General features: G+C 56.7%; 9 protein-coding genes across 9 annotated transcripts; 5 read left to right on the top strand and 4 right to left on the bottom strand.

The window, feature by feature from the left end:
- The first annotated feature begins 345 nt into the window (after window positions 1–345).
- On the top strand, window positions 346–2,390 carry LY79DRAFT_10192 (cytochrome P450). The gene is made up of 4 exons (XM_060550631.1): window positions 346–458; window positions 551–1,339; window positions 1,428–1,742; window positions 1,838–2,390. Exons 1-4 carry the CDS (start codon window positions 390–392, stop codon window positions 2,162–2,164), a joined length of 1,500 nt encoding a protein of 499 aa, XP_060420683.1. The 5' UTR covers window positions 346–389; the 3' UTR covers window positions 2,165–2,390.
- A 136-nt stretch (window positions 2,391–2,526) lies between these two features.
- On the bottom strand, window positions 2,527–3,596 carry LY79DRAFT_698783 (uncharacterized protein; the record flags this gene model as incomplete). Its single annotated transcript, XM_060564878.1, has 2 exons — window positions 3,225–3,596; window positions 2,527–3,139 (listed from the first exon to the last, which is right to left on the bottom strand). The coding sequence occupies exons 1-2, from the start codon at window positions 3,341–3,343 to the stop codon at window positions 2,527–2,529; spliced, it is 732 nt and encodes a 243-aa protein (XP_060420682.1). The 5' UTR covers window positions 3,344–3,596.
- Window positions 3,597–5,306: 1,710 nt separating this feature from the next.
- LY79DRAFT_503816 (Di-trans,poly-cis-decaprenylcistransferase) lies at window positions 5,307–6,408 on the top strand (the record flags this gene model as incomplete). Its single annotated transcript, XM_060553440.1, has 3 exons — window positions 5,307–5,390; window positions 5,449–5,860; window positions 5,918–6,408. The coding sequence occupies 3 exons, from the start codon at window positions 5,307–5,309 to the stop codon at window positions 6,406–6,408; spliced, it is 987 nt and encodes a 328-aa protein (XP_060420681.1).
- Window positions 6,409–6,445: 37 nt separating this feature from the next.
- LY79DRAFT_503947 (2OG-Fe(II) oxygenase superfamily protein) lies at window positions 6,446–7,545 on the bottom strand (the record flags this gene model as incomplete). Its single annotated transcript, XM_060553458.1, has 3 exons — window positions 6,446–7,082; window positions 7,133–7,395; window positions 7,465–7,545. The coding sequence occupies 3 exons, from the start codon at window positions 7,543–7,545 to the stop codon at window positions 6,446–6,448; spliced, it is 981 nt and encodes a 326-aa protein (XP_060420680.1).
- A 546-nt stretch (window positions 7,546–8,091) lies between these two features.
- On the top strand, window positions 8,092–9,657 carry LY79DRAFT_503053 (Met-10+ like-protein; the record flags this gene model as incomplete). Its single annotated transcript, XM_060553373.1, has 5 exons — window positions 8,092–8,332; window positions 8,390–8,491; window positions 8,545–8,622; window positions 8,673–9,091; window positions 9,139–9,657. 5 exons carry the CDS (start codon window positions 8,092–8,094, stop codon window positions 9,655–9,657), a joined length of 1,359 nt encoding a protein of 452 aa, XP_060420679.1.
- Window positions 9,658–10,679: 1,022 nt separating this feature from the next.
- On the bottom strand, window positions 10,680–11,958 carry LY79DRAFT_532809 (uncharacterized protein). Its single transcript, XM_060556322.1, has one exon. The coding sequence runs from the start codon at window positions 11,655–11,657 to the stop codon at window positions 11,151–11,153; it is 507 nt and encodes a 168-aa protein (XP_060420678.1). The 5' UTR covers window positions 11,658–11,958; the 3' UTR covers window positions 10,680–11,150.
- A 921-nt stretch (window positions 11,959–12,879) lies between these two features.
- Window positions 12,880–13,307, bottom strand: LY79DRAFT_532807 (uncharacterized protein). The gene has a single exon (XM_060556321.1). It carries the CDS (start codon window positions 13,292–13,294, stop codon window positions 13,010–13,012), a length of 285 nt encoding a protein of 94 aa, XP_060420677.1. The 5' UTR covers window positions 13,295–13,307; the 3' UTR covers window positions 12,880–13,009.
- A 993-nt stretch (window positions 13,308–14,300) lies between these two features.
- Window positions 14,301–15,541, top strand: LY79DRAFT_9996 (uncharacterized protein). Its single transcript, XM_060565285.1, has 2 exons — window positions 14,301–14,415; window positions 14,533–15,541. The coding sequence occupies exon 2, from the start codon at window positions 14,622–14,624 to the stop codon at window positions 15,324–15,326; it is 705 nt and encodes a 234-aa protein (XP_060420676.1). The 5' UTR covers window positions 14,301–14,415; window positions 14,533–14,621; the 3' UTR covers window positions 15,327–15,541.
- Window positions 15,542–17,177: 1,636 nt separating this feature from the next.
- On the top strand, window positions 17,178–17,850 carry LY79DRAFT_532803 (uncharacterized protein). Its single transcript, XM_060556320.1, has one exon. It carries the CDS (start codon window positions 17,215–17,217, stop codon window positions 17,644–17,646), a length of 432 nt encoding a protein of 143 aa, XP_060420675.1. The 5' UTR covers window positions 17,178–17,214; the 3' UTR covers window positions 17,647–17,850.
- Window positions 17,851–20,900: the final 3,050 nt, after the last annotated feature.

Raw genomic sequence — 20,900 nt, 5'->3', positions numbered from 1 at the left:
TTTCACGCACGGCGGCTTCTTGTTGGCACCGTCTGGGCGATGTCGGAACCTGCCCACTTGGCCTGTCCAACCCAGACCATACTATTGCCCATCGACGTCAAGGCAAATGGTACAGTGTGTGACGTTGTCACCTGAAGGGGTTTGGAAGGCTATGGCTGCTCTTGGATGTCGTGGTCGGGGCTAATGTCGGGAAACCAACATAAGAGGCTTCAGTAGCCTCCCTCTTTCGAGTTGTCCGTATCATATCCTGCCTCCAGACGTCTTGTTCTATAAAAGCCGAAAGGAAATTCATTGAGACTATGATCTAAACTGATTCCATACTGACCTGTACCCCCCCCCCCCCCCTAAACCTGCACCGAAGGTGGCTCACTCATAGCACTCTATTGATAATGGAGATCCAATTTGGGGGATCGAGGCTTTCGGCCTTCATCTTCTGGCCCTTGGCGACAGTCTCACTAGTAAGGCCTCCTCCCCATTACTTCATACATCACAATTCTCCGTGGCCCATTACGTACACTGCTTTATTAAGCGTCTAACGGTGACCCATCAGGGCCTCGCCGGCCTTCTGCTCATGATTCTCTACAACGTCACCCTCCATCCCCTCCGCAAGTACCCAGGCCCCAAGCTTTGGGCCGCTACCCGTATTCCTTATGCCCTCATGATTATCCGCGGTGACCCGCACAAGACTATCCTCAACCTCCACCAGCGTTATGACGCCGACATCGTTCGCATCTCCCCTAACGAGCTCTCCTTCCAGCACCCCGACGCCTGGAAGGACATCATGGGTCATCGCAGCGGTGGCGGCCAGTCCTGGGAGAACGAGAAGGACCCAGACATCGTCGAAGAACGCCGGATCGACATCATCTCAGCTGGCCGCCGTGACCACGCGCGCTACCGCCGCATACTCTCCCACAGCTTCTCTGCCCGCAGTATGCAGGACCAGCAGCCTATCATCATGACCTACATGGACCTCTTCACGAAGCGCCTCCGCAGCGTTGCCGGACGGGGCCCCGTTGACATGGTGGTGTGGTACAGCTCCACTACCTTGGACATCATCGGCGACCTTACCTTCGGTGAGTCCTTCGGCTGCCTCGAACGCTCCACCAACTACCACCCCTGGGTCCGAGTCATCTTCGAGAACATCAAGATGTTGTCCCTGATCAACCTTGCCCGCAGCTTCTGGATCCTCGCACCACTGCTCAAGATGCTCGTACCTAGGGACCTTGTTGAGCAGGGCAAGTCACACCGCGTCTTTGTCCGCGAGAAGGTCGACCGGCGGATGGCACTTGGCACACCACGGCCTGACTTCGCTGAGTCCATGCTGAAGAAGGGAAACGAGGTAAGTAGCTCTAATTCCCTCCTCATCTATCAGCTACTCGAGTTCCTCCTGTAATAGTAAACAATGACCAACTTGTCTCCTCTTGCAGCCATTAAGCCAGGAAGAGATGTACGAGAACTCCGGCTTGCTTGTCATAGCTGGCTCTGAGACGACGGCCTCAGCGCTCTCCGGCGCTACCTACCTCCTGGCCACCAACACGGACGCCCTTGCCCGGCTCAGCAGCGAAGTCCGCAGCAGTTTTGCAAGCGAGGACGAGATCGACCTCCTGAGCACTGCCAAGCTTGTCTACCTCAACGCCGTCCTCGAGGAGTCCCTAAGGATGTACCCCCCCGTTCCTACCGCCATACCCCGGCGGACGCCCCCGGAAGGGGCGGAGATCCTTGGGCGATGGATTCCGGGTAACGTGAGTGCCATCGCGGCCTCCTCGGCCTTGGGGGAAAAAGAAGAAGACGGGCGTGCTGTTCCATCACCTCTCGCCGCTAACGCGCGGAACCACAGACAACAATAGGCATCGCCCACTGGGCCCTCTACCACAACGAAAAGCTCTTCTCCAGGCCTTTCGGGTTCCACCCGGAGCGCTGGCTCGGCGACGACCCGGCCTTCGCCGGCGACCGCCTCGACGCCCTCCGGCCCTTTCACGTCGGGCCCCGCAACTGCCTCGGCATGAACCTCGCCTACGCCGAGATGCGCGTCATGCTGGCCCGCGTCATCTGGGCGTTCGACCTACGCCTCGACGAGGCGAGCCGCGACTGGACCGACCAGAGCTGCTACATCGTCTGGAGCAAGACGCCGCTTATGATCCACCTGACGCCGCGGCAGTCGTGACGAGGGAGCTGGGATGAGGAAGTTGGGGTTGGAGGTTTGGGCTGGGATGCCCAAGGGCGAGAGCTTGTGCGCGGGGGTAATTGGCCTCTCATCTTGCAACATACGCACTGGCTTGTCATCTCAGGCACAGGAGAACACAATATATTGCGGACAGATTATACGTGTGTAGAACGTCAGGTTCATGGCATTTGATTCGATGTTGGGTTTTCGGTTTCAATAACACCACCCTCCCCCCCCTTCCAGCCCTTCGTCGTTCACCACTACCTTGAGGACGACGGCAGCACTATACGACAAGTCCAGCACCGGTAGTCGGTTGACAATTGCCAGTGAAAGAAAGTTGTCGAGGCGGGCTGCGAGAGCAACTAATCATAATGGCCTTCTTCCGCCTTGGACACTCCCGTTCTTCGAGCCCTCCGTTTTTTCGTATCATCGGGACCTAGACTTGCTGCCAGTTGTCCTGCAGGTAGGATTTGGGCGAAACTCGATGTGAAGCTCAGAACGGCAGCCACCTGCCAACTCCACGCATAGGCCACGGCCGCTGTGACGGTAGCCACGAAGCTGGCGGCCAGAGACGCCCAGAACCAGAATCCTGCGATGGAAAGCTTCAGCTCTGTGTTGAGCACTACGGGGTATACGGTGCAGTAGATGGAGAGGACCTGGAGGGAAAGCTGGCTCAGCAGCATCCAGAACCCGTCGTCGGCGCGGAGGCCTCTCGGCCGCGGGTCGCAAGCCGGCTCGCGGCTCTGGGATACCGCGGTTGCAATCGTGGCTCCGCTGAGCATGAAAAGGACTGCAAAGATTACTACCAACGCTGACTGGTGAAACATCGGGTTACATTTGGAGAATCTAATGGGATGATCAGTGCCAGGGTCTATACCAGGCATCGATGCTACCATGGGCTGATCGTATAATCCGCGCAGATACTCTCGGAATGTGACGCGTCCAAAACGAGAATGTGCATTTTCGTGAAGCCCGCTTTGAATGAATAGTTAGCTGAAGTCCATCCTTGCTTCACCATACGAGCTGAGGTTTCAATAAGTAACAGCTGTTGATCGCCTACCTTGGAATGCCGGTTGCTGAAGCCGAGAAACCGGAGAGGTCTCTTCCAACCGGCTCTTCTGTGAGTGTTTTTGGCGGGTTGTATTTCAGAAAGTCCTTCGCGTATGCGGCTGCGGCCATCGACGCGTACCCGTCCCACTGATCTTTGTCACTGGAGTCTGCGTAATGACATATTCCCCTAATGACCAGACGAGGAACTTGGCCTCTGGCGGCGGTTCCAACATCGAAACACAACACGTCCTTTTCTCCTGCAATTCGATCTCGAACCTCAGATCGCTTAAGTGGCTGGCTCGATGAAGCGATCGTGCCGTGATGGACCTTGGGTTCTTTCTCACAGTCCCGACGCAGTGGGATTTATTTTCTTGTGTCTTCTGAGTCTAAGGGATTGGTATGGGTGTCATTGAGTGGCCCCTTGTTTTGGGGCTCCACGACAACCTGGTTCTTGTTGGATCTTGGGCGTTTATGAGTATCCAACAGCTTTGGATGCTTTTCGATAGTCTCGCGGATACTCTGGTCAAAGCATGTCCCGTTGAATACATGATGGTTTTCGAGTTGCTCCACCGCCAGCTGCAGAGCCGGTACTGGCCGCACGATGTCCCCTTTATATACAGGTTCAAAACCATCAGATGCGGGAGTAATGTCGTAGTCAATGACACCGCCAACGGCGGAGGAGGAGCAAGCTGCAACAACAATGTCGCCCAGACGCACGTCGTGTCTCTTGAATGGCACACAGGCGCCAGTACCAACAACTAGAATGGCTGATAGCCTGGGGAATACCTCACTCAGTCGCATGCACACCAGACCTATAGAGGTGGCGGTTTTGGCTACTGGTACAGGCAGGTAGCAAAGCTGCGATTCGGTCAAACTTTCCCTTGTCAGGTGCCGGTCAACTTGGTGAAAATGTGAATCTGCGGGGTGAAGGGCAGCATGAGGCCTTTTCTTCCTTTTCCCTTTGTCACATTTCTCATCAGGCTGAGCCGAGGAGGGATTGCTGCATGGCGGCATGATAGGCTTATGGGCACATATTGCCGTGCCTCCTGTTGGTTCGCTACCCGCACTTGCATGTCGACCGGCCGAAGCGGGATGCGACGTAGGACCAACCAACAGAAGCTGGTGCCCAAGGAACTACGCAATGCGTTGGGTTGATGACCATGCCGCCATACAGATGATAGCCTGCGGAGAAGACGGGGTAAGGAAAGACGAGTAAACTTCACGAAAGCCGGCTAACTATCTCAATTACATGACGGAACCCAATCAACTTACACGAGCATCAATCGTGCAGCTAGCTGGCCTGGAAGGCACGGCCTCGGCAGCAAGTTTGAGGGTCTTTGTAACCAAGTCCGGCATGGACATGAAACCTCCCCCGATCAGCTCTCCCGCCTATGCCGGACCCTGCGTTCGGGTCTATCCGAAACATCGGAGCACGGGCAGTCGGCGTTCTCGGGAGAGATGCAAGGGTTCGGGCCGGAAGAGGATGCGGCGTCAAGCAAACTCGGGCGTCCGAAAGTGTGCCCAACTTTTTTTCCCTTCCGGAATGCGCACCGGCCGCTGCTAATGGGGCCAATGGCACAATGGGTGGCTGGAGTACCGGGACTTGCCCTGATGCGGACAAGGTACGTACCCCTTCTCAGTCGGGAAAGAACACCTCAGCTGAGCCCTCAGCCACGGAGAGCTTTGCTGTAGGTAGCGGCGCAGCATCCACCAGGAATCCACCAGCCCAACCAATGTCGTATTACCGCGTCGCACTCCTCATGGACCTCCGGGGCAGCTACCGAGCCAACTCTGGGCGATAAGTCCAACTTGCGTTTCGACAAGTTTCTTCGCTCGAGACGTCGTCATCCCGCCAAGAACGACTCACGAACTACGAATACACACACACCGCGTACGACGTGGCCTCCCTTCATCATATACCCCATCTAGCGCATAGTTGCTTGTCCCGCGCCAGCTTTCGCATCGACTTTTCTCCCTCCACTCAACAATTTTCGGCAACCTACCTGCAGCTTCATACAAACACATTACGCTTCTTGACCGATCGCATCGCGAACCACCACCACCACCACCACCACCACCACAATCCTCCAAAATGCCCAGCAAAAGGGATCGCAGGGTCTTGAGGACGGACGACGTGGCAAACCTCGAGGACGATGAGAAGAGAAGATTGCTACAGGTACGGCCCTTTCAACATCCCCATTTCACCCGGCCGTCAGCTGACAGCTCTGTCCCAGGAGTACCTCCCGGACGGACCGCCCGAAGACGCGCAACACCAATGGCGTGACGACAGCATCCCTTCCAAGGGCAGATTTGGCCTGCGACGCGCCCTGCGTACGAAACTGCACCTCGCCGTTTACATGATCCTGCACGCCCTCTTCTCCCTGTACATCAGAATACGACAGGCATGGCACCTGGTGTGCTACCACGTATCCTCCATCTTGTTCTATCACCATCGAACCCCTGAATACATCGAGCGCGACGTCGTCGGCCTGAAGAAGAAGCCGAAGCATCTCAGTGTCATTTTGAAGCGGGAAGAGGGCGGCAGACATGGAGCCGAGCTGGAGAGGCTGGTTGCCGAGGCGGCCGAAATTGCCGTCTGGTGCGTGTGTGCCAAGATCCCCGTTTTGACGGTGTACGAGCGAACAGGTAAGCTGTGGCAGGACAGGAAACATGCGGTTGTCGTTCCTAACACTTTTTTTCTAGGCCTCCTGAAGCACTACCTCCCCCATCTCCAGCAGTCCATCATCCAAAAGTCCCGATCCTACTTTGGCAGACATCAGCCGTCCCTCACCGTGGCCATGCCCCATTTCGATGATGTCCTCGAATCGCCCGCCCACGGCGACTTCGTACGCGACGACCCGCGCCATCTCAAGGTCCTTTTTATTTCCGCCGAAGACGGCCGGGACTCCATGGTCGACCTCACGCGAACGTTGACCGAGATGTCCCAGAAGGGTAAGCTCCACCCTGGCGACATCAGCACGGATTTGATCGATGCCGAGTTGTCCGAGGGCATCATGCCGGAGCCCGACTTGCTCATCTCTTTCGGCCCCTATGTCGACCTTGACGGCTACCCGCCCTGGCCCATCCGCCTGACCGAGATCTTCTGCCTACCCGACAACCAGGGCGTCGGATATCAGGTCTTTTTGAGAGCGCTAAACAACTTCGCCAAGGCGCAGTTCCGCAAAGGCAAATAAAAAGAGGTGTTGAGGTTGCGTATACCCTATCAGAGTCTCATGGTTTTCCCTCGAGCTGGTCTTTGGCGGAAGACAACCGCATTTCCCGCATCGTTTTGTCCCACCGATAGACAGGCCCGGTCCCAACGTTATAGTTGTAGTAATTCTCAGTTCCATCCTTCACCATGGCCCGCCTGAACGTGATATTGATCCGCCCGCCGTCTCCCGCGTTCTTTCCGGTCCGCTTGGGTATCGAATGCAGCCAGTTGGACTGCGTGCGCCCGCGCATGAGAATCATGTCGCCGCTGGCCAGGGGCAGCTTGAGCTGTTTTGGTTGTGGCCTGTCCGGGTTCTGGTCATCTGGGGCTACGGGCTTGTGTTTCATCAAGAAGTCCCGTCGCGCACCGAGGGAAAAGGAGGCGATGGCCGGGTCGGGGCCCAGGAACCTCTCGTCGTCGCTGTGAAAGGAGATGCTGTCCGCGCCCGAGGCGTAGTAGTTGACGAGGCAAAAGTTGAACCTGCAGTCCGTCGCGGCCTCAGCCGAGCGACGGAGGTCATCGAGACACTTGGGGATCGGGCGGGGCGGGTACCGCTCATATCGCTTGTCATCCACCTTGAAGCCGGACTTGGCATCCACGACCGAGCCGTCCTCGTCAAACCGGGCTGTCTCGTCCAGGCCAAAGACTGTGGTGTACCTGTGTCCGTCAGCAGATGCTACTGATTGTCACAAATGGCAGCGGCGTACCTCGGCGTCCGAATATGGGTTTTATACCCGCCCCTGTTGATGTCGTACTCGACGCGATAGAACGGCAACTCGGAACGCAGAAACTCAAAGAGCTTATTGGTCAGGTACGAGGGGATGTATGGTTCATAGTAGATCAGGTCGAGATCTGGCTGGTCATTGATCTCCCTTCCCGGACGCGCTGGAAGCGATGAGAGTTCTTTGCTGATACTAGACGGTAACTCCGAGATGGCCATGGGATAGCTGGCATGGGTAGAGTGTCTGATCTAGTATAAAAGCGAGCTCATGTTAGTGGTCCGCGAGCTCAGAGGGGAGGGCAGGATGTTTGCCCATACAATCTCGGCCGACTCGTCTTCCTGACGCGACTTCTTCGCGGTCGGCGTGAAGAACGCGTCGAGAGTTCGTTTTGTAGACATGGCGTGTTTCAAGTCTTGAACGGTTGGCGTATGCCACGTTGTGTAAGTGATGGACAAGCTAGGGCATCATTGAGCACTCGCCACTGGTGAAGGCTAACTTAAAACTGATCGGAAGCAATTGCACTTTTGAGTTACATTCCCTGTAAGCCCACAAATAGGAGGTATCGAGGAAAGAGAACCGCTCTGTCGCTCACGAACATAGTTTGTGTCATGATGAGAGTATGAATACCAGTATAGCTCACCCATCCCTTGGGAGATGCTTGTCAGCCAATCATCAACGACGCTGACATCATAGAAGCTCCGAAGTCGATCTGTGGCGCCCAGTCCAGCGCAACGGTCCACCTGACAGATGTGGCGCAGCCTTGTCCTTGCGCCACTTTTGGACCCCTGCCCCGCGCTAAATGGAGTTTTTCCTCAGCCTTGCCCCTCCATGACTGTGCCCGATCATCGACTCTTCAACATGGCGGTAAGTCAATACCCCTGCACGACTGTCGTACGGGCTTGTGGACGCCACTCTAACGGCTAGAACAGAAACAAGACACTGATATGATCAACTTGCGCGCTCCTCTCGCCCGAGCGGCCACCATTCTGGACCGGTCGCTTTTCTCCAAGAAGCTGGAGCTTGCTGCCGCTACGGTCAAGGATCCCCGTAACATCTCCAAGTACCGCAAGCAGTTGGAGAAGTCCAAAGAGCTATTGACCCTCGACCGCCTAGACTCTTGCAGGAACGACCCCAAGGCTCCTGGGCTGAAGTGTCTCCTGCTGCGGCCCGGTGTGAAAGCCGATGGTATGCTCCCCTGATGCCGGTCACTTGCCGCGGACCTTCGACTAACACCGCACTCAGCGCCGACGACATGGGGGCCCGTATTCCAAGAGGGTGTCAGGACCGGTGAACTGGACGTCGTCCCTTACGAGTTGGACCTCGACTATGACTACTGGAGCTACCGTAAGCCTGGGGCGACTTGAAAACGAGATATGGGGTGCTGACGGTCGTCACAGTTGATGTCATGACCTCTATACTGCCTGAAGAGCTCCATGTAGAGATTCCAGTCGGCTTCAACACAGCTGGTCATGTTGGTAGGTCATGACTGGCCTTCTTTTGAGATCATGTCCACTGATCGCCGCAGCGCACCTCAACCTCAAGGACCAATATCTTCCATACAAGAAGATCATCGCCGAGGTCATCCTTGACAAGAACCCCAGGATCCGCACTGTCATCAACAAGGTAGATGATGTTGGCCACGAGTCCGTGTTTAGGACGTTCGCGTACGAGGTTCTCTGCGGACCCGACGACCTGAATGTTGAGGTCAAAGAGAACGACTGCATCTTCCAGTTCGACTATTCCAAGGTGTACTGGAACAGCAAGCTGGAGCCGGAGCACACCAGACTCATCAGCAAGTTCAAGGCCGGCGAGGTTGTTGCGGATGTTATGGCAGGCATCGGGCCATTTGCTGTCCCTGCGGGAAGGAAAGGCGTCTTTGTCTTTGCCAACGATATGAACCCGGAAAGTTACAAATACCTCAGTGCGGCTGTCGAGAAGAACAAGGTGAGTCCAGGACGAGGTCAAGGGTGACGTACAATCTAACAGGCCAGGTCGCGCAATACGTCCGCCCGTACAACATGGACGGCCGCAAGTTCATCCAGGAGGCCGTGCACCAAGTCTACGATGCCTCGAAGCGGGGAGAAGGCGCCGTGATCAAGCCCAAGCAGTCACGGAGCAAGCCTCAGAACCCGCCCCCCGAGCCGAAGCGCGTCCCGATCCCGCCGACGATCTCGCACTTCGTCATGAACCTGCCTGCTTCCGCATACACGTTTGTAAAGCATTACAAGGGCATCTATCGTGGACACGAGAAGCTCTTTGAGCCGTACACGTCGGCCAAGCTTCCCATGGTTCATCTTCACTGTTTCGCCCTCAAGAGCGACGACGAGGTGCCCCTGAACGACATCCTCGAGCGCATCCACGCTGAGATTGGCGTCAGGCTCAAGCTCGGGGACGCGGACAAGTACGGAGAAGTTGATATCTACAACGTACGGGACGTGGCTCCCAAGAAACGCATGTTCTGTGCCAGCTTCCGTATCCCGCCCGAAGTGGCCTTCGCTGCGGACAGCTGAGCTTGGTCTGTTCCATCTTCGGAAGTGCCGTTCCGGAACATGGCCTGGCCGAGCAGCTACGAACGGGCATAGAGATGCAGATGCCCTTTTGGTTACACGACCGCTTTGGTGACGCCGGAATCGCCAAACCCAGTTCCGCTCGTGCTATACGGGCTGCGTCCTGGGTCGTGACGTAGGCACGCCCAGACTCCACCAGACCGTGCTCCGCTTCGTGACCATTTGCCGCCAGTGTACAGACGATCGCCGAGCTCATTTCACTCTCCCAGTCTCGAATCCATATGGCGGGGCTGGGCGTTGCGCCGTTGCGTAGAGGCGGGGCTGGTTGGAACAGATATAAGCGTACGGCATCCCGACGGAACCATGACGGACATCTGGCCGCCTCGGTCAGTTACAGAGACAGCAGCGGCTGCAAAGTATGACAGAAGGAACAAATAAGAGGAGCAGGAGAAGCAGCAGATCCCCCTCGTCTCGTCTCAGCGGTCCGGCCAACGAGCCAACCGATGCTCCTCCCAATGGCGTATTCTATAACTGCTTCGACATATATATGCAAATAGGACCTCTTGCATCTTACGTCTGCATATGCGGCTACCTCGTCTTCACGACGCCATGGGTGGATTCGGTGGTGGCGCCGAACGCTGGCAGATCTAAAGCACCCACAGAGTATGCAACATGTGATATCAACCCGCTCACCCAATCCAGGGACTGACGCGTCGTCGTCCAGACCGAGCCTCCATCTCCCTGACGCCGTGCGACCCCGTCCGCGGCGCCCAGCCGCCCAGCCGAGTGTTGTCTGTTGCATCCCAGTTCCCCCCCGTATCGCACACACTTCTTCATATCGGATGTTCGGTGTGCCTGCTCAATGCACACACGAAACTGCGTCGCCCACAAATGTACTATCCCAGCCGCCGCGGTGCTGCACCATGACATGCAGACGATGACGGGGCTTGCCCCATCCGAGTGGGGCCGGAGAAGGCCTGGAACGCAGGGCCAACCTCCAATATGCTCTCATTGACGGACTCTTCCCCCGCCTCTCCACCATCCACCACTTCAGATACACACACACACACACCCACACACACACACTAGCCTGTCAGACCCGTATGCGGGCATGCGTGTCTGTATCTCTCGTCGAATCTATGACAACCCGCAGCTCACAGATTTCCCTCCACCTCGCCCCATCGTTATCTTGGGAGGTCTCGTCCGCCAAGCCCTTGGGCGGTTCAATCGCGCAGCCACTCAGTATGCGGTAGGGGGAGGGGAGGAGAAGGAGGCGTTTTGATCGAAGCACCCTGGCATTACAAGGTCCCCCTTCCGTCTTCCCCATCGGCGCGCGAGTTCGGTCTCTCCCGCCAATCCACCAAACCCAAGCACACTTCGCCATGCCGTACATTTCATCCGTTTTCCACATGTACGTACACCATGCCGGTGGGCTCTCACTCCACCCGTCTACATGAGATCCCGTCACGGCAACATCGGGTCCGCGCCCAGCTTCGCTACCGCCGCCGCCGCCGCCGATGCACTGTCAGCCTCCCTCCTCCGTCTCGGGGGAACCACTCTTGGGCTGCATATAACCTGCTCGCTAGGAGAGCTGACGCCTGTTGTCCCCCGTTCCAACATTCTTGTCGTCGACATAGCATGTGGTCATTGATCGTCAAGGGCTTCCCCTCTCCTGGTATCCGCTCTCGTCCTCGCCCATTCGCGTCTCTTCGGACCATGCACACCCTGCGTCCACCCAACCGTAGAATTTCTCGCCGCAACGCCTCTTTGCGAAGCAGGTTGCACCCGGTGGATCCCTGATGATGATGTATATGTTCGCATGAACATGGATAGGTATGGGGTGGGAATGGGATACCTGGATAGAAGATACGAGAACATGGAGATGGCAAATGGAAGCTGATGCCTGGGCAGAAGCGTTCGGCCAGGGTCATGGAGATAGCCATGGCAAAACGCGCGCGCCTGCTGCTGCTGCTGCTGCTGCTGTACGTTCTGGGTGCCGGCATGGCGGCGACGAACGTCGCACTGCGCCGTAGCGCCCAGCCAGCGAAGCGCGAGGGAGCAGCCTCAAATGAGACCCCCCCCCTTTCGCCCGACGCGGACCCTTAAGCAGCAAGCGTCTCGCGGCTGCTCGCCGGCCCTTGCTCTGCTGTGCCATGCCATGCCATGCATCGCCATATCTCTGTCCAACATGACGGACACGGTACGACACACCACGCACGCAGCACTTGTCGTTATCAAGGTTCACACGAATACACGCACGCCGGGACGCCTTCGACATCGACGGCCGCCGCCGCCGCCGCCGCCGTGACGGTGGTATCGCGAAAGCGGGCAGGGTAAGGAAGGGAAAGGGGTGGTTAGATATACGCCCGGCATCATGTACAGATAAGCGACGTATTAAAGACGGGGAGGTATCTTGGGAACTCAAATGACGACGATGCAAAAACTCCCCTCCCCTGCCCCAAATTGAGAACAACAATAAGGACCTGTTGGGCCAAGCAAGCCACCCCCATCCCCCTCTCCCGCTGCAGCAGGCAAGGCGGGTTACGTAGACGGCTGAACCCATCAGGGCTGCTAAAAGGGGGGGCAGTTGATATCACACTCGTCCGGGTTGCGGTTGATCATCCAAACGCAGTGGCGTTCGGGGAGACAGACCACTAGCCTCCGCGACCCGGAAGAGAGATACGTGGTATGGAGAAACAGGGAATAAGAGAGAGGAAGAGGCTCTCGAATCCCAGCATCGATCGATGAGGGTATCCCAGGGGGGGGTGTGGGTGGGGGGGGCGGGAGCCCCCCGGGCATTTAACCCGTCCCTCTCCTTCAGTGTACCTATACGTAGGACGCCCTCATCTCACCTCAAGAGAGAACGCCTTGTATTACTAGTACCCTGGGACGCCTCCCCTTCAAGGTACTACAACGTAATAGGCGTAGATCAGTCGTCCGGGGCGGTGATCACACGTGCAAGACGTGACTTAGTCGAGTCTTCTAGATACCGCCATCGCCAACGCCAACGCCAAGGACAGCTCTGACTTGCCCAAGGAAACCACCTCAAGCCTCCTTTTCAGGTGGACGCCAAAACGGGGGGGGGGGGGGGGGGGGAATGCCGTCGCCGTCTTCGTCAGTTCTCAACGAGGAAACAAGGGACAAGCGAGTAAATAAGCATCAGCTGGCTGGCTTCGAGATGCAAGAGATGCGGCACCAGGATAGAGGGAGGAGGGGAAAAAAAAAAAAAAAAAAAAAAAAAAGGGAGACGCGCCCTCATTTGCTTTCATCGTTCAGCCACGCCTTTCCCTGGGGTGTTTATTCACGCCGATTTCTGTGGGTATTGGTTAGTTTTGTTTATTTATTACCATTATCTTCATTCCGCATATAGTGGCTTTTTTTTTTCTTCGTCATTCCATCCTCGCCACCCAATTCTTTCTTTCTTTTTTCCCCTTCGTTTCCAGCACAAGGGAGGAAGGGGAGGCATGGTGTAACCAGCGGGGCATGCTCGTGGAGGGGAAGATGACAACATAAGCGAGCTCGCTCTAGTAAGGGAGGGAGGGGAGGCGGGGAGATTAAAGATAAATATAAAATTCAAAGCAGAAGAGGGGAAAAAAAGAAAAGAAAAAAAAGAAAAGAAAACAGAAAAAGCCACCGACATACACCGTACCCACGTTTAAACGTTCACGGCGAAACAACCTCGGCCGCAAGCCATGCCATCGCCATGCCATGCCATGCCATGCCATGCCCCCATGACATGCAGAAATGGGAAAAAAAGAAAAGAAAGAACGCCATGAACGCCTCCACCCCCCCCCCTCCCCCCCTCCCCCCTTCCGAGAATAAAACGGGGCGTATATGCGTCCTTTAGTCCGGCCGCCGTACCGCCGCGCAAAATTCCGTTTTTTTATGGCCCCCCGTACGAAGAGGGGAGGAGGAGGAAGAGGAGGAGGGAGGCTCCGCAAACGGAGGCTACTGGAGTCTGTAGGCCCCGAAGGTGGCTAGGTATAGCTTACAGCCACCAAACCAACCAAACTCTCCCCCACTTGAACGATGGGGGAGGGGGATTGCGTGCTATAAGGAGCAAAAATGTACGCAACGGGAAATGGCTTCAGGGGGGGGGGTAACAGCCCCTCCCCGTGCTCCCAACTACCATCACCACAATCTCCTCCCCACTTACCTGGGTGATAAAAAAAATTGGCCGGTTGCCATACGGTAGTGGTAAGGAAAAGCGGCCGTCATTTTTAGTCACCAGAACGCCCCCCCTTCGTCTCACGCGCTACGGAACGCAAGCGAGGCTGCGGTAACACAGAGAGGAGAGAGAGAGAGAGAGAGAGAGAGAGAGAGAGAGAGAGAGAGAGAGAGAGAGAGAGAGAGAGAGAGAGAGAGAGAGAGAGAGAGAGAGAGAGAGAGTGTGTGTGTGTGCGTGCGGGCGTATGCTGTGCTCGCAGCCACGCAGCTTGCATCGTTGTCGTTGTCGTTGTCGTTGTCGTTGTCGTTGTCGCTGTCGCTGTCGCTGTCGCTGTACTCAACTCACTTCGGACTCACTCACTCACTTATTCATACGCACACACACACACACACACTTACACACTTACACACTTACAAACGCACATTCAGACTCAACTCACATACACACACACACACACACACACTCTCTCTCTCTCTCTCTCTCAGGCCTCATCCATCCCATCCCAATCCACCTGGCAAACGTATATCCGGCACCAAAAAAAAGGAGAGCCGGGGAAGGAGGGGGGCGCGACCGAACCTTCCGCTTGGACGCACGTACGCACACACTCACACACATTGGGGAACTCGACGGAGGTTTTTGCTCTTTTCTGTTTCCCTCGCTCGCGCCCTAGAGAGATATTCCTGTCGCTGACGCAGCTGACATCGGCCCAGCATCGCACCGGGGTGTCTGTTGTATTGACCTTTTTTCTTTTTTCTTTCTTTTTTTCCCCATCTTTTTTTGTGTATATAGTTACAGATAAATGTGTTTGATATGTATATGTGTATGCATGTATCTTTTGGAAGGGGGAGCTTTTTCGCCCGATAATGCCCGCCCACCCCTCCCTCCAGCTTTGTCTCCGTCTCCCGCCTATGCATCCGCATCTGCTTCCTCCTCTCCTTGCGCCGTCCACATTTCGGGGACCCCTCTGATTTACGGCAGTGGTGCTGCTGTTGTTGTTGTTGTTGTTAGTATCTGCCCGCCCATCTACGAATACATGCCCGCGCGCCCCCGCCCGAGCGTCGGCGACACACGCCTGATTGTTGACGACGGGACGATGGAAACGAGAGCGAGGGAAAGCCTAGGGGAGGTCGGGGAGGGAGAGACAGAGAGATACAGAGTGATACAGAGGGAGAATCAGACCATGTCCCGTTTTCAAGCCCGCGCCTGGTGGTGGCTTCCCACCCCTTCCCCCCCGGCACCCCTCGCCCGCTTCCCCGGTGTAAGCGCTACTCGTCGTCCGTTGCAGCCGCAATGGCCCTTGCCGCGGTCGTCGGCGTTGCGAATTTTAATAAAAATAAAGGCATCGCATCAGCCGATGGCAGGTCTTCGCCTGAGACGTGGTCTAGACCGTAACGCGGTTTGTACACACCCTCTCTATATCTGGTGCTGTCGAAGGGTCCCCCCCATAGAGCTCACGGCCTCCCGGCCTTCCGGCCGCCCATTCATGCCTGGCTTACCCCGGTAGAGACAGGAGAGATAACACACAGTAGTAGACGAAAACAGACGTCGAAAAGGCTCCTTCCCCGCCTTCCCCGGAATGAGTGACTTAGCAGGAAACTCTGTTTTGCAATCGCCGGATGTCTGGGCATCATCCAAGGCTTTGATCTGGGAACCCTCGTTTCGAAGCTACCCTCTCCAATGACAGTCCCGTCTTTGTCGGTGCGGATGTTTGGCAGCTACTGCCGGTGGGAGGGACAGCAGCATCTTGGCAGGCCCCGTGATGCGACAGGCACCTGCAGCCCCAGGTTCTGATCGTAGCAGACGTGCTAATGAGCCCCGTGGTCCGGCAACCGGCCTCTGTATCGATCATCCTTCAGGTCCCCGGACAAGAGAGCCGTAGCCGCGGTCTCCCGGGCTGAGCTCTAGTCCAGGCACCCGCCGGGTAGGCCTTGTTTATGTACGTATGCGCTGCCCCTTCAGGAGCATCGCGAACGGCCTGTTTGGTGAGACAAATACATCCTCCCCCGCGTCCCTGTAAACTATCACCCCCGCGGAGAGGCTCAACATGCACAAGGTTTCGTAACTCACCCCGTACCTCTGCAGCCTGAGAAGAGACGAGTCTCATCAAATCTCGGTGGGCGATACTTTCCCCAGCGCTGGGCAGCTCGCACGGGAGTTTGTTTTGTTCATCGCGTTACACACACCTCCTCGTTGGAACGTGGCAGAGCGGTTTAAACTACATGCTCGTCAAACCGCGCCCTCCCCCCCGCAAACCCAACACAGGGAAGGCCCTGCTACCGCTGGCCTCTCAACTTGCGGACCCCAATAAACTATATATTCCAAACGCGTACCCCCAACTTCGGGGAAGAGGGGGAGACGCTTCATCGATCGAGCTCGCTCGGGCTAAGCTTGGGGCGTGCGATTGACTGTCGAGGAGGGGACGAATTGAGATGGGCATGACGGGGAAGCGGATCGGCGTGCGAATACGGCGCACAGCCTGAGGGGTGAAGTTCCAGGTTTGAGCTGCCCGGTTCCAGCTCGCAGTCGATCAAAGCTGGGAGGCGGGGAAAGCGTTTTTAGCATTCCGGCCGAGCTCAGATCTACGTACATACGTGGTTCAGCAGTATTATTTGATAATTGACACTGACCGAGCCCGCACTGCACAAACGACAGAAAAAGTCGGCTGTGCTGGCCTCCGTAGGGCCGCCAGCGCCAAGGTGCACCTCCGGCTGCCACTCGGCATTTATCCCGTGCGAAAGCGTGTATTGCTCCGTCTGAATCGAGCTTTGGTTTCCGAGCCCTCCTTCGGGCCAGCGGCATCCAAGCCCGCCGCTCTTCGCAGCACACCTTTGTACTGCCTGTGGGGGTCATCCCCGATGTCTCTACCATCATACGATGTTGGCCAACAGTGATGAGCCCCGACTAAGCGGCATGGTTTTGTTTGGACTGTGGCCCGCTGTCCCATTGATATGCTAGACAGCCCTTGTAGTGCCTCTCGGCCGGCACGGTCGGCAGCAGGCAACATGGAGTGGTAGGGAAAAGACAGGCTAGCCCCGGACCCGGACTGCAAAGGGCAGTTGGATTTCGATATCGTGACGTGTAAATGAAGTCGACGCAGCCATCTGCCTTTGTCGAGGGCATTCACTATAGAGAACCTTGATGATAGAGGAGGTCCGGTTCCTCCCGTTTCGTCTCATGGCCCATTGCTGAGCAGTGACACCGCACTCATTCTTCGGATGTGCGGCACAGCGCTCGGCCGTCGTCAGGAGAGGTAAGGCGGCAGCTTGGTTCAAGAGGTACCCACCGAATACTCTGTGGTCTGTGATATCGGATTGCCGAATTGGGACAGGGAAAGGGGGGGGGGGGGGGGGGGGGGGGCTCAATTTGCAGACCACGGCCGGGGAAGGGCGGGAATGCAGATCGGCCCCATACTCAAGGCGACCCGAAGGGACCCGGCGGTCCAGATCTGCAGTGTTGTGTCGAGGTGTAGGGACGGGTGCTGTATGTATTTCCAACAATCGGAGCGTCGAGGTTCTCCAAGGCGAGCGCACTGTCTGCGGAGGCGGCGTGTGCCAAAGAAAGACCAGGTGTGTCGCGGGTCACGACGCCGAAGCAAACATGCTCCGTCGGAGCGCATGGGCAAGGACGTCGTGTCTCGTAGATTTGGGGGTGGAAGTTGGACAGGGCGGTTACCTGATTGCCCCGTTATGTCGGAGGGTGGCTTGCTTCGGAAGATTCAAGATCGTCGTGATAACGCGGTGGGCAGATTATCCCTCGCTTGTCTCGGGACTCCATTTTGCAACACATGTATGCGGACGGAGTTACCGCAAGGCTGCGGCGCCTAGCTTAGTATTCTCCCAGTCGTGTTGCTGAAAACGAACGAAACCATAAGGGCTTGAGGGTGACTCGATATATCCACTTGGCCGCGTAAAAAGCCGAGGATCGCCGAGCTTCCTTATCGAGCTGCCTGATATGGTTGTTTGCAGATTTCACATCACGCTGTCGTGCGGTTTCCAGGTGCACGATAAACGCTGTACGAAAGAGATGGAGAGACCAAGAGTGGAAGCGGACCCTTCACCGAGGCCCACATATCGAGACATGATATTGCGCCGTCGACTGTGTAAATGAGCTGATGGGGCGCAAAAACAGTGGCGTTCCTGCTCGTGTTCAGCGGCAACCAAACCGCCATCGTCGGTGCCTATGGGCCTTCATTGGACGCTTCACTGTCGTTGGGCAGACGAAGGAGGCAGCGTGAGAGTGGGGGGCATTCCACACACTGACAGCCCCCCCCAGTTGCAGATTCGTCAACTTTGAACGCGACAGGCTCTCCTTCGAAGAAATGGGGATCGTCGCGCGTCCGACACCCCCTGTGGTGGTGACCAGGGTCCTATGCGTTGTGGGTAGCATCTGGCAGGTTGTCAACTTGATAATGTGACGAGTCACAATATGGAAGACCTGCGATCTCCAGGATGTGGGCCTTGGCGACCTTATGAGAGCCACCGTGGCTGACGAAATGCAGTGCATGTCGACCAAGTCGCGAGCAGCCTGGGTTTCTCGCAAACCTGGCTACCGTGCTCGCACCCTCCAGAGTTTCCCTGATTCCACACGAGCGCATTCAGTGTGACGTCTTGATAAGCCCATAGGCAAAGTAGGGTGATGGAGACGTGGCGCGACAGCGGGCGCTTCGTCTGCAGCAGTGTCCTCTTCACAGGACCCGGTTGGACAATCGCGGCAGGACAAGAAACCAACGCCATCTTCTTGATCATACTGATTCGTGTGCGCGCGTGCTGCTTGGCGTAACTTAATTTCGGGCACATCAGTAAGTCTACCTACTGCCCAGCATACCGAGCGTTATATACGACTGAGGCACCGGAATCAATATCGCGACAGGCTCAGCGTTGCAGTCATTGCCTGATCCAGGTATGCCAAGGCGCTCTTCCAAAGACACCTGCCCAGTGAGGTTCTTCGTGGGACGGGAGCCGCAAAAGCATATCAGTTGGCTGTGCGGGGGCGCACCGTCACCACGAACTAATTCATTACCCTGACAGAGTCCATGCAACAGTTGCCTTGTGCTCGGACGAAGTTTGGACTCTTCAGTGACTCAAATCCACTGAACCACGCTGAGGCATCGCGGCAGTGGTAGCTTGACCGGGTTGGATCAGGGTCCTGATTCCGGCATGCCACACGCTAGGAGAAGGTTTTGATGAGGCGAACCTAGATGCCAGGGCGGCGCAGCATTGGGAAACCGGGTTCCATTCTTTGCCCAATGCCCACCGTACGACGGCCGCGCCCGGACCGGTGGCGGGAAACTTGGAGCGACGGCGTAGTTGACGGCGCTCCGGACGATGCCAAGGTGGGGAATTGTGCGTACCCAGCCTTTCCCCTCTGGACCCATTTGGCTGGCGACTGACTAACGTGAGATATGTGCTCAAAGCCCGTGCCCTTGGGCCAGGAGATCAGCGGCAGGGTTTAAAGGTCAAGCAGGCGGGCAGCGCTGAGACGTGTGTCGTGCGAAATATGGCTGACAGTCGTATGGCGTCAGTCGTTGGATTGTCCAAGATGGCTAGCAGACCCCAGGAAACAGAGTCAGCGTCTAAAAAAGAAAAAGGCAACGTCTAAAAAAGGCAACAGTTGGTTGGTTGCCGGCCCCAGCATCTCGTTGCGGCCGTTGTTTTCGTCCTTATCTTGTCGCCGAATCCTGCCACCCAGTCGCCATACATTTGATGTCGTGGATCAAAACGGGCGACTGACTCTCGACAAAGCTGGTGTTATGCATGCATGCCAGCCGATAGATAAGCCCAGAGTGGCGGATGCTCCTCGCCGGTACCAAGACAGTCTTCAGGGTGTCCTCCTGGCTTCCCGCCGCCACCACCGCCACCTTGGATACAACAACAACAAGCCGGACGCTGACAGTGTTCCCTGGGCTGGGCCCAGCTGCAAGGGAAGGAGTGCATGGCTTGGAAGGCGTGGCGCTGGCTGCCACGGCCCCCAGGCGGGGCTGATTTGGTGACAGGGCGAGATTATGGTGCCGTTTTGGATGTCGGAGGGACTGGACTGGTCAAGCATGCGCCAGATATGCGGGATGACCGCCGGGCTGGCTGACTAGTCAACGTACGGGTCACGTAATGCAAAGCAGTCGAGTTGACTTTGCGAGGTCGCACGGCCCTTGATAGCGAGCTGTCCGCAAGAGGTTTGCGACCGGCACGGTGCACGACAAGGCCGACGTCGGTTCTGCCTTCGCATCTCGTGTACCCTTGAGCATTGAGTGATTAGCAGGGAAGGGGAGAGATGGGCGTTGCGTTACAAGTAGGCGGACTGCCGTGCTAGACGGGACGCCGTGAACCGTGCCCCTATGGTGCCTGATCATTTCAGAAGCCGGGAAGGTCATGGGCGAGGCACGGGTTGAAACATGCGGCATCGATTGGACGGCTAGAAGTGGCCCGCGAAGGCGGAGAAGACATGGTATTGCTTGGCGGAGCAGGCCTCGGCAGGATGGGCGACCAGACAAGACCATTGACGAGGGAGGGGATTCTCAATTCTCGACTGCCGTGAAGCCGTGTAGGTAGCATTCGTACGGTTGCGGTTGCTTCCTCTGTGAGTTTGATGCGGGACAAGCAACCGCCTTGCGGCAAAGGTTCATGTGCGACTGGACGGGCTATGCCCCGAGTCTGGGATATGGGAATGCTTCAGATGGCGGAGGAAGAAACCGGAGAAGATGGAAAACTGGAGAGGACGAGGGTCGGACGAAACCGGGTCGGGCGTGGACGTAGTGTATATCGGATCTGTGGAAGAAGGACGGGAGGGGCGAAGTTGAAGACGACGGCAAAGTGTACAGTACAAACGTTTGGCTGCCGGATGGTGCATTGGCTTTGAGTGCAGATGGCAGTTTTCAATGCGTTCCGCACTCCAGACCTGGCGCGGCAGGTACCTTCCTTCCCTTTTGCCTCGGCAGGTACCTTCCATACCATACCTGAGTACTTATCTTGGTAGGTGCCAACCAGCCTACAGTACCTAGCGCTCCGTATACCGGTACTTGCTCGGACGGGGAGGGCGCGGTCTAGACCTGCTCTACCGTCACAGCAGCCATGCCATGCAAGCA

Source organism: Colletotrichum navitas (genome assembly GCF_030913465.1).
Source record: "Colletotrichum navitas strain CBS 125086 chromosome Unknown LY79scaffold_1, whole genome shotgun sequence".
Classification (NCBI taxonomy): domain Eukaryota; kingdom Fungi; phylum Ascomycota; class Sordariomycetes; order Glomerellales; family Glomerellaceae; genus Colletotrichum; species Colletotrichum navitas.
This window is presented reverse-complemented; position numbering and strand designations above follow the sequence as displayed.